General features: G+C 50.3%; 2 protein-coding genes across 2 annotated transcripts; both read left to right on the top strand.

Annotated features, from left to right (window-relative positions):
• The first annotated feature begins 2090 nt into the window (after positions 1-2090).
• On the top strand, positions 2091-4611 carry Lcn8 (lipocalin 8). The gene is made up of 6 exons (XM_055599755.1): positions 2091-2183; positions 3077-3207; positions 3813-3883; positions 4172-4276; positions 4358-4447; positions 4541-4611. Exons 1-6 carry the CDS (start codon positions 2091-2093, stop codon positions 4609-4611), a joined length of 561 nt encoding a protein of 186 aa, XP_055455730.1.
• Positions 4612-7408: 2797 nt separating this feature from the next.
• LOC129671135 (epididymal-specific lipocalin-5-like) lies at positions 7409-10502 on the top strand. Its single transcript, XM_055599754.1, has 6 exons — positions 7409-7507; positions 7728-7864; positions 9460-9539; positions 10006-10110; positions 10264-10365; positions 10465-10502. The coding sequence occupies exons 1-6, from the start codon at positions 7412-7414 to the stop codon at positions 10500-10502; spliced, it is 558 nt and encodes a 185-aa protein (XP_055455729.1). The 5' UTR covers positions 7409-7411.
• The last annotated feature ends 4064 nt before the right edge of the window (positions 10503-14566 follow it).

The raw sequence follows: 14566 nt of genomic DNA, 5'->3' as shown, positions 1-14566 counted from the left end.
CCTAGACGGTGGGCGGGTTATTCAAGGTCACATAACAAGCAAATCCAGGGGCAGCATGGTATAGGCTTTGCACTGCTCTTGAATGAGATGTGGGATACAGGACTCCCTCCCAGGGATTATCATTGCTGGTGTCTTCATGTCACAGAACCCCTATTCATCTCATGGATCTAGTTCTCATACTTCAAAGGGCCTGGCGTGGGGATCAGGAAGGGGCTGGAGTTCTGGTCCATTGCTTATCAGTGTCTGTGGTCCTCAGACAAAAAGAATCAGAAGCAATCAACCCTCACAACTGCTGCCCTCATCCTGTCTTGGTCACCCAGAGAACCGGATGCCACCCACTCCACTCTTACTCTTGCTAGCCAAACCATCTCTGTATCCTCCAGGGTCCCTAGCTGTCAGCCTGTCGCTGGCACCAGTGGGTCCTCAGCTTCCCTCCTGATGCTCCAAGGTCTTTGGATGGTTCCTTCTGGCACTTGCACCTCTGCTGTACAAGCTGGGAGCTAGAGAGTTGGGCTCCAAGGCCACCAATTCCTTCTGGAAGTGCCAGTCAGGGGAGGGCTTTGCATCCAGGGTGCTTTGTGGTCCCAGTTGTTCCTATGGTCTTATTGTGAGGAAAATTTAATTTTTTAAAGCTTTTCCCCCAGAGACTGAGAGGTTTTGTTTTAGTATCAATCACAAATAAAGTTGATTTTAAAAATAAAAGTTGCCTGCCTTAAAACCACCCTCCGTGGCCTGATGGTGTTTCATATATTTAAAACCTGTGTCCCTGGAAAGATGCTCCATTGGTAAAGTGCTTTCCTCGGAGCCCATGTGAAAAGCCAGGCATGGTGCTGTGTGTCTGAAGTCACATGGTGCAGCGCTAAGGAGTCATGGATAGAGGATCTCTGGGTCTCACTGTCGAGGCAGCCCAGGCTACTCAGCAAACTCCAGGTTAGTAAGAGACTCTGACCCCAAAATAAGTAACCAACCAGCCAGCGACCAACCAATGAACAAAATAACTAAGCAAACCAAAACACAAAGTGAATTGCACCTAAGGAGCAATACCTGAGGTTGACATCTGGCTTCCATACAAACCGTACACAAACACAAATACCACATATAAATATACATACCACACACAAATATCACATACAAACCATACACACACAAATACATGCCACACACATACACAAATACCACATAGAAACCACAAGCACAAATACCACATATAAACATACATACATGCATAAAACACACAAATACCACATACATAAATATCACACACAAATACAACATATAAGCATACATACCACACACAAATTTACCACATGCAAAAATACACACATACAACACACACACAAATACCATATACAAACATACATACCACACACATGCAAATATCATATAGCACCCCCACTAATACCACATATAAACATACATACCACACATATACAGAAATATCACATAGAAACCACACATACAAATATAAAGATACATACATACATAACACACACAAATATCACATATAAACATTCATACCACACACAAAATTATCACATGCAAACATACATACATAACACACACAAATACCACATGCAAACATACATAACACACACATTCATGCTCAAGTTGTGAAGTTGTGTCCCTATCCAGGACTTCTCGGAAGAGGTCATAGACAGAGTGGAGGGTGGCCCTGTGAGTGCAGGATTTTGCAAGGAGTGAGCTTCTTCGGGAGGTGACCCAGGCCTCCACACCGGTTCAATACTTTGTTAGTGCTTTTAAATTTATTGTTACAAATGGAGAAACTGAGATAAAAAGTGGCTTGCCCAGGTGCTGCCCAGAGGGTGGAGCTGGTGTTGGTTGGCGCAGTCTCCCTTCATGGTCCATCAATGTCCACACACTGGAATGAGGGCAGCTTAACTACTGTCTCAGCTTGGTCCAACCCCTCTCTGGATGTGGGTTGATAGCATTTGAGCAGAACTTGAATCTCTGAGCAGCTGGCAGCCAGCTGTGCCCAATGGCATTCCCTGGGTGGTTGCACAATGCTTGCACACTCTCCACATATAAGCCCAAGCCCCCCATTAAGCAGAAGCTACATGCCAGGCCCCGAGATGGAAGCCAGGCTGCTGGGCATCGTCTGCGGACTCTTCCTGCTGATCCTGCTACAAGCAGAGTCTACAGCAGTGGAACTAGTACCAGAGAAGGTGTCTCTTTCTTCTTCCCTTGCAGGCACTACTGGAGCTTAATGGGAAGTGGGGCAGGGAGGGAACAGTGTACAGCCATTGTAAGTCTCTCTTCCCTTCCATCCAACTCCTAGTCCGTTACAGCAGAGCTAGCAGGGGTAGAACCCACTCTTGAGACTCCATCCCCAAGCGGGCAGGAAGCACAAAGTCCTAAGCTCAATGGACCTCTCCCTCCCTGAATTCTCTCATGTGCCCCCTGTGTGGACAGGTACTACTGTCCTCAGGCCGGTCACCTCTGGGTCCTTGGCGATTTGCAGATTTGAGGTTCCTTTTTGCTTCCTGGTTCATAGGGTTACTATAAGCCTGCCGGTGTGTACTGTGGAACCAGAAGAGGATTTCTCCTTCAATCCCCCCACATCCTTTCTGAGGCTGCCAGGCTCACATTGTAAGCAGAGGGCTCAGGCTTTGCAGACACAAATTCTTTCCTTTTGTAACAATAACCAGTTTCTACAAGTTTCAGGTGATGTCTTATGATCTGGCAATAGCGGTGCTATAGGAGAGCATGACCCCAGGGAGGTTGAGGTTGGTAGAACCATGCTTCATTCAGTGTGCAGGCTGTAGGCTTCGATGCTTGCTCCACACACACCAGCTGGAAAGGTCTCCTGGCAGACCAGAGGTAAGCCTTGTGCCAGCATCTTCTGGAAGGAATATTTCTGAAAGTGTCCTGAAAGGCCGCCTGGGAAGGAAAACTCAGCTGTCGACAATGGCTTCCCAGACTCCTCACTATGGGTTGCCTCTCGGAGCTCACCCTCTTCTGCCTGAGTGTCCCTGGAGTGCCCATCAGAAGCAGCAGCTGGAGACACAGTTTGGCTTGGCCACACACAGCCAGGGATACCTCTAGTTCTGTTCTCTAGATCGCAGGATTCTGGAAGGAAGTGGCTGTGGCTTCTGACCAAAACCTGGTGCTGAAGGCTCAAAGGAGAGTAGAGGGTTTGTTCCTCACCTTCCGTGGGAGGAACCTCACTGTGAAGGCTGTATACAACAGGTGAGAGGCCTGGGTCACTGGGAATGTGGCCTGATGGGCAGGGAGAGCCCTATGTGTAGTTGAACACACTATACCTCTGCCATTGGTGAGATCATCAGTGTGTGGACTAGCCTTCTCCATGTCCACCTGTTTTGGCCCTCAAACCCCAGAGAAAGCAAGGTCTCAGGCTCCTAGATCTACCTTTCTGCCAAAATATAAGTAAGGGCTTTAGCTAAAGCCCTATTGCAGCCAGGCACAGAGGTGCTTGCCTGTATTCTCAGCACTCAGGGAGGCAGAGGCAGATGGATCTCTGAGTTTGAGACCAGTCTGGTCTACAAACTGAGTCCAGGACAGTCAAGGCTACACAGAGAAACCTTGCCTCAGAAAACAAAAACAAACAAAGCCCTGTTGCTTTATAAGAAAGTGTGGGTGGTAGTAGCTGGCTGGCCCTTTGAAGGTGAGAAGCTGGAGCAGCCCTGCCCCACGCACGGCCCCTTCCCCATGGCCCCAGATTCCAGCGTGCTCCCCAGTTTGACTGCATCCTTGATGAAGGTATGCACTACTCAAGAATGTGGCAGAAGGTGGAATGCAGGCTGGCAGGCTCTTAACAGTGTGCTGCTTTTCAGCTCAGGAAGCTGTACGACAGAGACATCAGTGGGGTCAAAAAGAGACACTGTAGGGGAGTTTGCTTTTCCTGGTAAGTGCTGCTGCCTTATTGCTAAAGTTGCTGAGCCTGGATATCTCCCTCTGGCCTCGAGGCTGTCTGTGCCCTTCCTGGGATTCTCAGGCCCTGGACCCCAGGCTCCTCATCTCTACTAGTGTACCAAGTTGACCTTTGGAAGTTGTCTTCCCAGATGTCACAGGCAGGTCCCAGTACTAGGCAGAAACAGAAAGGCGTTAGGTTCTGCAGATTCAGCCTTCAAGGTCAGCCCCCTCAAGTGTTCAGGTCTGAGCAAGGCTCCCTAACTCTCCCTAACTCCCGAAGGCCACAGGGAGATCTACGTGCTGGACACAGACTATGAGCGCTACACCATCCTAAAGCTGTCCCTGCTCTGGCAGGGTAGAAACTTCCATGTCCTCAAGTACTTCAGTAAGTTCAGCCTGGGATGGGTTTCTGCCCTGTGGCTGCCTCCCTTCGGGCTGCCAGCCCAACTCTGCTGTGCCCCCACAGCTCGGAGCCTTGAGAAGGAAGATGAGCCAGGCTTCTGGAGGTTCCGGGAAATGACAGCAGGACAGGGCCTTTACATGCTGGCCCGACACGGTGAGCACGGCACCTTGGGGAGGACGCTGGACCAGGCCCCTCTGATGGGGTCTAATGCCCTCCTGACTGTACCAATGCTGTCCCCTCCTGCAGGGAGGTGTGCTGAGCTGTTGAAGGAGGTGAGTCCACTGCCCTTGGTCTACATTGTAGCCCAACTCTCATGAAGTTCCTGCTGGTACTACTAGATCCTGATCCTGGAGGGGGGTCATCCATCCTTCTGCTAATCAGGACAACCAACAGCCCTGCTTGGCAGCTTCAGATGCATCTGCTGTGTAGTTTGGAAAGAGCAGTCTGCTATGTGACCCCAAGCTGCCATGCTGGGCCCTTGGGTGTGGGACAGCACTAGGTTGGGGAAGAGAGGTCCCTTGTTTGTACTGTCTGTCTAGCAAAGCTGTGCAGGGTTCTGAGCCAGCTCTGCCTCTTCATGTCCTGCTGGTGGGATGGGGAGCTCAGCTCTTGAATATCTTGGGGTTTCCTGTGTCTAGCACTATGCTAACCCATAGACTATATAACCTCACTGTCACAGCCCAGGCTCCAGACCCATTTTGTAGATAGAGACCCATTTCGCTCAGGGAACCAGTGCTTTGCCAAAGCCAGGCATTTGGGGAAGGCACCAGGTATCTAGCTTGTGATGCTTGACCAGTGCTGCAGGGTCCCTGAAGACCACATGTGACACTGAGCTCTGCTGTTCTGCCTACAGGGACTGGTCTGAGTAGCTTCTGCCCAGGCCTGCGACTGCAGCCCCACCTACCTGGCCTCTCCTGCTCCTGCCTGAAGGACCTCCTGCACTTGCTCCAAATAAACCCTGCTGCCAAATGCTGCCCAGAATCTTTCCTGGGGGCAGGGAAAGGGGTGGCAGGAATGTGGCCCAGGCGGAGAAAACGTGTCTGCATTTTCCGTGAGTGCTGTGAGTGTGCCTTGCACACAGGGCAGCCAGTCCTGGACTCTCACGTGACAAGATCCTGCTCCACTCATGCTGCCCCGGGAAGTGGGTCCCACAGCCACCTTCTCATGCTGCAACAGTGTCCATCCTGCTCATGAATGCTGGTGGCACCCCAGGAATCTACAAGCAAAAATAAGAGCAGGTCTGGAGCTTTGTGGTCAGTTGCACAGAGGAGTAGTGGAGAGACACTTTTAAAGAAGTCTGCCTCATGGTCAGGACCATGCAGCAGGCACAGCCTCCAGTAAAGATGTACAGAAATGCATGGCTCTGGCTGTGATGGAGCTCCTAACCCTCCCACTGCCCACTTTGTTGGCTGCCTATTTCTGTAACCACCACCCCCACTCCACCCCAGAAAGGTAGCCTTGGCTGTCCTGGACTCTCTGTAGACCAGGCTGGCCTTGAACTCACAGGCTTCTCCTGCCTCTGCTCTCTGAGTGCTGGGATTAAAGGTGTGGGCCACCACACCCGGTTTGCACCTTTCTCTTTTGACACATCCCCCTGAGATATCTTGTCCCGACTGAACAGATGTGTGAAGGTGATATTCAAAGGACTGAAAAGAATCCATACCAGGGCCTTTTCCCCAAAGCCAGTCCCTGGTATCTGCGGCTACATTCTGAAGGTGGCAAAGGTGTTGCAGTGGCCACTCTGTGTCTTGGAGGATGGGTGTGGCAGCATGCAGTCAGCAGGATCCTAAAGACAGGAAAAATACTTTCTATTTCACCTGAACATTCTTTTCATCACAGAGATTTTCTTAGGATGGAGATCCATAGGGGTGGGCATACAGCACCACCCAAAATTCCTGCTGCTGGAGGTTCCTTGAGCTTACTTCGTTGAATGTCAGTGATCACTTACAAATTCTAGCACAGGAATATTAGCATCAGGACAGCTCATCAGTTCTGAACAGGCACAGCATTCTTTTGAGCTTGGAGAGGTCAGGGAGGATGGGAAGCCTGGATGCTAATCTGGGGCTGGATGAGATGAAAAGGGGCCTGGGCACAGCCCCAGTGGTTGCCTAACTTTATCTGGGCTTTCTCAGAATAGCCGGTGACTGATTTTCAAGAGGTATGGTGGTAACACTGGCTTGCCACTTTTGTCAGGAAGAAAGAGTCTACTAGCTAGGCTACCAGGAGACCCAACTGTCCCTTGCCTCTGTGTGCAGGAAGCTGTCTCTTCCTGCAGGGCTCTGAGCCCTGCATCATTTTTATATTCCTTGACTCTTCTCCCTGTCTCTTCCCTGTCTTCTCTCTCCCACTCCTTATAATTTGTCTGTGCTATGCAGGGTCAGGGCCTGGGCTATCCCTAGGGGGTTATGTCACATGGGGCTGTCTCTTTGTTGTGAGGCCTACACAGGTGGCCTGGCCCTTTATGCCCAGCTTGTCACGTAGAAGCTGACGATTGTGGTCTTTACCCATAAAGCCAAATGCCAGGGCAGCAGTGCTGGCCTCAGATTTTGGCTGCTCACCTGCCCTCGGCTGACTGCAGTGGCTTCTTCAAAGGACTCAGTAGGACGGTCATAGAGCTGGAGGGACCACAATGTTCTAGCCCACTCCTTAAGATTCTCAGCCCGCTGAACATAAGGCTGCACAGATTCAACCATGCATGGCTCCAGTGTCCTCAGTCCTGCCCCCGCCACCTTCAGGCCTCTGATGCCTGGGTCACAGCTGGTGGCATTGCGCCCCTATCAGGTCTTCTGCTTGCCAAGGGGCCTTGGCGGAGCCTGCTCTGTCACCCACACACATCTGGAAAGCGTCAGCTCGGTTGTTGAGTGGGTAGATGCATACATGAGTGGACACCCAGAGGCAAGATCTGTGCCCCCTGGAGATGGTCCCCTGAGGCTCTGCTATCCCACAAGTGGGTGAGAAACCTGCACAGTTTACAGTGTGCTTCCAACCCACCTAATGAGAACCTTCCATGCCTGTTCCAAGCACCCACAGGGAAGGATATAAAGTTCAGGGACTCTGAGCCAAAGTCTGGCTTCCTGTGGTTGGGGAGCTGAACCCAGGTGGTCAACTGCTAGGCATATGGACAGCATCATGCTCTTCACCCTGCTGGGACTATGTGTGGGGCTGGCAGCTGGCACCCAGGATGAAGTGCTGACGAACTTCGACTTAAGCAAGGTAGTCACAGTCACAATGAGCCAGATTCAGTGCTTTCCCGTGGGGATCCCGCCCTGCCCAGAACCAGCCTTCAAGACTCTACATAAGGGGTACCCTTTACTCCTAGAGCTTTCCAGACTGTCGTATCCCTTAGAAGGGAGGGACACAGAGTGGCTCTCAGGGTCCCAGATCCTGGCTGATGGTGCACCGGGGCAGTCCTTTTTCTATCCCTCTCCCCCAGTTTTCAGGATTCTGGTACGAGATTGCCTTTGCCTCCAAGATGGGTACACATGCCTCAGCGCACAAGGAAGAGAAGATGGGAGCCATGATGGTTCATCTGGAGGAGAACCTTCTGGCCCTGACCACCACCTATTACAAGTGAGTTAAGGCCTTGTCTGTGGCCACAAAGGTATGTCTACCTCGGTCTATGCCTTAGCCTCAGCTGTAGAGGAGATGAGGAGGCAACTGTTTCAGAAGAGACCAGATGTCTTTGGCATCCTAGGTGTCCCATGGTCTACCAAGACAGTTTAGGGATGTGACCTACGACGGTGATCGTGACCTCCAGACTACCACCCTGGACTCCGAGCAAAGCAAGTAACTAACCAGACAGCTTTCAGGTCCAATTTCCTAGCTCTAGGGTTATGAGACACAACAACGTCTGACTGACCAATGTCAAGGCCTGAGAAGTGAGGCAAGGCTGATCTGAGTCATCTCTTCATCTCGGCACTCAATCCAGCAGTGTCAAAGTCTGTGTGTTTATCCACTGACCAGTGGAGACCTTCCAGCTGCACACGCAAACCAGATCACTTCCACAAAGACATGTGCATGTCGCTGTTCTCAGTGTCCCTTTAAAGTGTGTCATTTCATCACAGATTCTCAGTGTTGTGCCTCTGCTCCTCAGAGTCTGTCTCCGTCAGCCATGTGTGCAGTGTGTCCTCATATATATGTACCCGCACTTTGCAGAACGTAACCTCAGCTGTGGGTCCTTTCACCTTAATGTGTGTCCCACAAGACAAATGTGTCTGTCAGAGTGTGTCACTGATTCTTAGAAAACTCTTAGACATTCGAATGTCTCTTCATCCAAATATTTTCTTCAGATGTGTGTATCACTGTCCTCCAAGGACTGTGTACCTCACACATGTGTTTGCTCCTCAGTGTGCCCTCAATATGTATGTCCCTGTACCACTAAGTGTGTCCCTCAATGGCTCTCTCCCAAGTGTGTGTCCCTTTACTTCAGGTAGTTTGTCCCTCAAATGCATGTTTTCACATCCCTGGATGTCTTTCTCAGACCATGTCCCTCCGTGGCAGAGAGTGGCTTAGGTGTGTGTATTCCTGTACCTTAGACACAAGTGTGAAACTGTATTGCTCAGATGTTATACATTCCTGATGCTCAGGGTGTGTCTCTTGATCCTCTGTGAGTGTGTGAGCACAGGTAAGTGGTTCCTCATTGGGGATACGTTTCCACAGCCAGCTCCTCTTGTTACTCCAGCCTCCATGTCACTGGGTAGCCACTGGGTAGGGGTCCTGTTCTCTGGGGTCATAGGCTCAGCAGACATTAGGACACCTGCATCTGGCTGGTTTCTGGAGTCCTGGGTCGAATATAGTGTAAGGCCTGGTAGGGAGACAGCTGGAAGTCTCCTTTCTTTCTTCCTTTAATCTTCCCGACTGCCTCCCCACCACACCTGTCTGATTGTATAGCCCAGGCTGCCCAGGGCTATACACATATCTTAGGGATAGTCTCTGAGGAACAGTGTTACACTTGCATCTGAAGAACACAGTCTGAGGTACAGGAACAAACAGACTTCAGAGGCCTACTCTCTGCTACCGAGGGACACACTTCTCCCCACTTTGTGTAGCTGCTATGACTTATGTATGTAGCCCAACTTGGCTTCAAACTGTAGTCCTTTTGGCCCAGTGCCCGTCAGCTCCCAGTGCTGAGATTACAGGCTGGCCTGCCTTACTTGTCTTTGTAGTGAGGACCGCTGTGTGCTGGAGAAAGTCGGGGCTGCTCAGGCAGACCAGCCGGGGAAGTTCAAGGTCACCAGAGTAGCAGGCAAGGATGCTGTCCCAGGTTTGGTGGGTGTGGTGCCCTACGTGGGGTCTTTGGTTCACTCTCAGTGAACCTACCACTGCTCTGGATGGGGAGGACCCTGCCCCACTGGGGGTGTTTTTTGGCGTATCCTGACTGAAGCTCTCAGTGCAAGAAGACCATGCCCAGATGTCAGGAGACTGGGTGGGCGGCCCTGCAGCCACTGTGTTATCCTGTCTCTGCCATGGCTTTGGCAGCCTTCTCTTTGAAACCCCAAGTGTGATTCAGCATTCCTTTATCTGGGTCTGTGGGGATTCCAGCCCTGCTCTTTAGAGAGTCCCTCAGACTCTCAAGACCCATTTTAGACTTTGTCAGTGTGTTGTGGCCACATGTCTGTGTGTGCCTATGTGCCAGGCAGAAGCACAGCTGGAAACTGAGAGCCCTGGCCAAGCAGGTGAGAAGGGTGTCTACAATTTTGCTCCATTCCCAGGAACCAAAGAAGTTGTTGTTGTGGCCACTGATTACAAGACTTATGCCATCATGGATATCACTTTTCCAGTGGCTGATGCAGTCTACCGGGCCATGAAACTGTACAGTAAGCCCAGCCTAGACTCATCTGGGGGTGGGGTGTCACCCCTTTTATGCCTCATCTCGTTGTCTGGGGTGGGGATAGGAGATAATCCCAGGGCTACATCAGGGAGGGAGGATGTCTATAATTATAGAAACCCAGACACATGACCACCTGCAGGCCGGAGCCTGGACCACAATGAGGAAGCCCTGAGCAAGTTCCAGAAGAAAGCCTTGGAGTATGGATTTTCGGCAACAGATATACACATTCTCAAGCACGACTGTGAGTAGGCTTCACTGGGGTCAGGGCCTCCCAGGGATGGGCAAAGACCTGGGCCTGCCCTGTCCCTTCCTTGTATTATCACTCGGCTTTTGTTCACAGTAACCTGTGTGAGCACACTGAAATCGGTGAGTCCCTAAAGTAAGCTGGGACTGTGTTGGGCTTGCAGGGTGGATGGGGGCTCCTTCACATTCCTTCCCATCACACTGGGAAGGGTGTAAGTGAACACTGGCCTGGTATCTGCGAGCAGCTAAGCAGTGTGCCTGATCACACTGACTGGAGCCAGCATGGGCTGTGCCAGAGGGTCAAGAGGACTCAGTTGGGCCAGTTTTTCCTCTGGCCACAGTGGCTGGGTGAGGGCTCCATGGTGGGGTCTGACACTTACTCTCCTATCTCCATCTCATGCTGTCCTGTCCTGCAGGCTGTTGAATCAAAGTCCTGAAGGAGGTGAGCCCACATCCTTTGTTCTACACTCAGCCCCTGTGTTCTGATACTAGATCCCGCCCCTGTTGGTGTGCAAGCCTTTCCTCTGATCAGGACCCCCGACAGCATTGCTTGACAGTTTCAGAGAGGCGTCTCCTTCATGGTTTAGGAAGGGACTGTTCTGCAATGTGAGACCAAGCTGTCAGGATAAGTGCTAGGGGGAAGTGGTGGATAGATGTGGATATTGGGACAGAGCTGGGTGGTAGGCTCCTTGCCCTCACTGTTCTGCCCAGCACGGATGCTCAGGACTGCTGGTTGACTCTAGATGAGGTGCTGCCGGGGTTGGCTATATTAGAGTTCCCTGTATCAGCGCTGTGCTGATCCACATGACCTCATTACCACAACCCATTCCCTAGATTTTGGAGATATGACTTGTTTTGCACAACTGGCCCCTAGCCTGTAACCCTGACCAGTGAGCTCTTCAGGGTCCCTGGAGGCCACACATGGCTCTGAGCTCTGTTGTCCTGCTTGCAGGGACTGATCTGAGGAGGATGCAGTAGCTCTGCCCACCTGGTCTCTCTGGCCCCTACCCAAGGGGTCCCTTGAGCCTGTGCCAAATAAACATTGCTGCCACATGTTGCCTACCGTCTTTCCTGGGGGTAGCATGAGTGATGACCGGTGGGGGGTAGGGGCACACCTGTGCGTCACTGCTTGGTATCTGTCCAGAGTGACCGTGTGAATGCAAATGCACTGCCTTTCTCTGTGAATACTCTCTAATGGGAACACTGATTCGGGCCCACAGCCCCATCCTCACACTGGAGCAGTCTCCTGTTCTCTAATCATCTGGAAGAAGCCTTAGCAGGCCACAAGCAGAGACACAAGAGCAGGCCTCCTTTTGTGGTCTTAGTAAGTTTCTCAAATGAAAGGGGAATGAATGCTGCTTGTATTTTCCCAAGGCTCCTACCGTGTAGAGTTCAAATCCCCAGCTACTGTTTCCAAGGCCTTCCTGGATATGCTGTTCTCTAGTCCCCCACCCCTCCCGCTCCAATTCTGTGTCTTTGGCTCAGGGGTGCTCAGTACCGAGTGCCCATCATGGTGTCTCTCACTCCATGGTCAAAAGCCATTGCTGTTTGCTTGTCCTGACTCTTTCATTGCTGATACAGCTAGAAGGCAGAAAGGGCAGGGATGTGGGGTCATCTGAGCACCAGCCCCTTGGGGCAGGTTGGTTTCTATTTGGAGAATAAGGCAACTGGAAGCTTCCTGTGAGCAGCAGGCCCAGGATGAAAACAGGAAGTGGTACCTGGGGTGGACGGGTGTGGTGGGGTAGTGGAGAGCCAGCCCTGCTACAGTGGAGAGACGGTGCTGACCCCCGGCATCTGACATGCCACAGAGGCTCCCGGGTGGAAAACTCTGCACCCCTTGCCTTCCTCAAACCCTGAGCCAAGTGCCAGAGAAAGCTCAGGGGAGGCAATTCGAGGTGGAGTTCTGACGTGCTAAGAGTACTTGGTTAACACTGTGATTTCCTTCAGATCTTCTGGCCCACACTCACCCAAGGCCGGGGAGCCTGGCCTATGAGGGGACTTCCTGCTATGTGTGGTCTGCCTTGACTCTAACAGATACTCCAGAGTGCACTCCAGCTACAGTTCATCATTGCATAGGACTGGAGCTTGGTCTGAGTCCACAGTCATAGGCCAGCAAGTTCATGCCCAGGCCTGGGGACATGGCAAGTCAGTGAAGTGCTTACCGTGCAAACATTCCAGTCTGGATTTAAGTCCATGTGAGCCACATACAAATAGTGCCCGACACTGTGAGACATACCTGTAATCCCAGTGCTGGGGAGGACAGAGAAGGGTCCTAGAGCTTGTTGGCCAACCCGTTTAGTCACGTTGTTGGGCTTCTGCTTCAATTCCAGTTCTTGTATCAAAAAAATAAGGGAGAGGGTGAATGAAGAAGACAACTGATGTTGACCTTTGGCCTCCACATGAAAGGACACACACATATGTACACATGCACTCATACATGCTCATGCACAAACACAAGAAAGTCCACTTTCAGGTAAGGGCTCGCTTCCTAACTCATGGGGAAGAGAGTGCTTTGTAGAGTCAGTCTCCTGTTCTCATGCGGACTTTAGCCCCTGGCATAAAGTCACAGTGATTGGTTCTACAGGCACCTCACTTACCTCCTGAGTCCCCAACATGGTGACATGAGGGTCGGAAGTGAGAAGCATACAGCCCAGTCTCTAACAAAGTATGCCTTGCAGAGGGCACAGAATACAGGGATTTTACATTATTTATTTATCTCTAATAGTGCTTTTATTTATTTTTAAAGTGTTTTTATGTGTACGTGAAAGATCCCCGGAGGGTATCTTCCGTCAGAGAGACCCCCTCCCAAAGAACAACGAGTCCATTCGGATGCAAACAGCAAGAGGCTTTTATTTTGATTCACGAGTACTCGGGGCAGCAAGGTCACTCAGGAGGACCCTGCACGCCTGCTTGGGGAAAAACTGGGGTTTTTATAGGGTTTTAGAACAGAAGCACTGGTACAGAAGCGAGAGGGCATGGTTACAGGGGGCTGATTGGTACGTTTACACGAGACCACAATTTGCGTCAAAGTTTGGCAGGGGCACCAAGATTCCAGGAACTGGGTGGTCAAGGGGGGTAGGATGACCCCTTGACGTGGCCCGCCACCTGTTATTTTGTTTTTCCCTATCTTAGCTGAAACAGTCTCACAGATATCTATGAGAGTGATTAACACAAACTGTTTTTAGTATGACTGGGGCAGCCTGACCACAGATATCCCAAGTGGGTGACACAGCTAGGATTTTTCAGTAATTTTCCAGTTTCTCATCTGGCCTTCAGAGTTTTACAAAACAGTGGTGTCCCACAAAATGGCGTTAGCCATGTTTAACTTAGTGTGAGGCTGGGGTCTTTCATACGCATGTTTTGCCTGCATGTATGTCTGTGCACTACATGCATGTGGTGGCTAAGGAGGTCAGAAGAGGGGGTTGGATTCTCTGGAACTGGAGTTACAGACAGTTATGAGCTGCTTTGTGAGTTCCTGGAATTGAGCCTGTGTCCTCTGAAAGAACAGCCAGTGCTCTTAACTACTGAGCCATCTCTGCAGTGTTGAATGTATTTTTTATAATGTATTATTAACCATGCTTCATAGAAAAGTTACTAGATACACAAACAGAAAAGTAAGATCCATGGAAGAAAAAAAGAATAGTTAGTAAGACCTGATTCTGAGAAGAACCAAAATTAGATTCAGAAGAGAACAGTCTAATGATGCATTATAAGCATGCTAAAGAAAAAAAGGGAAGCCAGTGTGGTGGTGCATGCCTATAATCCCAGCACTCTGGGAGGCAGAGGCAGATCTCTGTGAGACTGAAGACAGACAGCTATGGTTACACAGAGAAGCCCTGTCTAAAAAAAAGAAAAAAAAAAAAAAAGGAAATTCATGGCATGGTAAAAAAGAAAGATTCATGAATAAATAAATAACGAATAAGTAATCAGAGAAAAATTCAGCACAAAGCAGAACCATAACAAAGAGCTAAAAGAAAATCTCAGAACTGAAGGTCAATGGATGGACTTAGCATATTGAACAAATGAATGTCAATGTCCCAGTCTGAGGATAAAAGGAAAGAGGACTGAGGTTATTTCAATGCTCTCCTGGCAAAATTCTTCAGACACATTGTTGAGCTCCAGGTTCAACGACAGACCCTGTCTCAAAAAAATAAATAAAATAAAATAAAATAAAATAAAATAAAATAAAATAAAATAAA

This window comes from Psammomys obesus, unplaced genomic scaffold (genome assembly GCF_907164565.1).
Source record: "Psammomys obesus unplaced genomic scaffold, mPsaObe1.curated_primary_1811, whole genome shotgun sequence".
NCBI lineage: Eukaryota > Metazoa > Chordata > Mammalia > Rodentia > Muridae > Psammomys > Psammomys obesus.
The sequence above is the reverse complement of the archived record's forward strand: the minus strand, read 5'-3'. Positions and strand labels throughout refer to the sequence as shown.

What these genes read in the sequence shown, in the direction of transcription:
- Lcn8 (XM_055599755.1), top strand. Translation starts at nt 2,091, where the DNA reads ATGGAAGCCAGGCTGCTGGGCATCGTCTGCGGACTCTTCCTGCTGATC. An exon ending in AGGGGAGTTTGCTTTTCCTG is followed by an intron (nt 3,884 to 4,171) that starts GTAAGTGCTGCT and finishes TAACTCCCGAAG; the next exon opens with GCCACAGGGAGATCTACGTG. An exon ending in CCATGTCCTCAAGTACTTCA is followed by an intron (nt 4,277 to 4,357) that starts GTAAGTTCAGCC and finishes GTGCCCCCACAG; the next exon opens with CTCGGAGCCTTGAGAAGGAA.
- LOC129671135 (XM_055599754.1), top strand. Translation starts at nt 7,412, where the DNA reads ATGGACAGCATCATGCTCTTCACCCTGCTGGGACTATGTGTGGGGCTG. An exon ending in CCGGGCCATGAAACTGTACA is followed by an intron (nt 10,111 to 10,263) that starts GTAAGCCCAGCC and finishes GACCACCTGCAG; the next exon opens with GCCGGAGCCTGGACCACAAT. An exon ending in ACACATTCTCAAGCACGACT is followed by an intron (nt 10,366 to 10,464) that starts GTGAGTAGGCTT and finishes TTTTGTTCACAG; the next exon opens with TAACCTGTGTGAGCACACTG.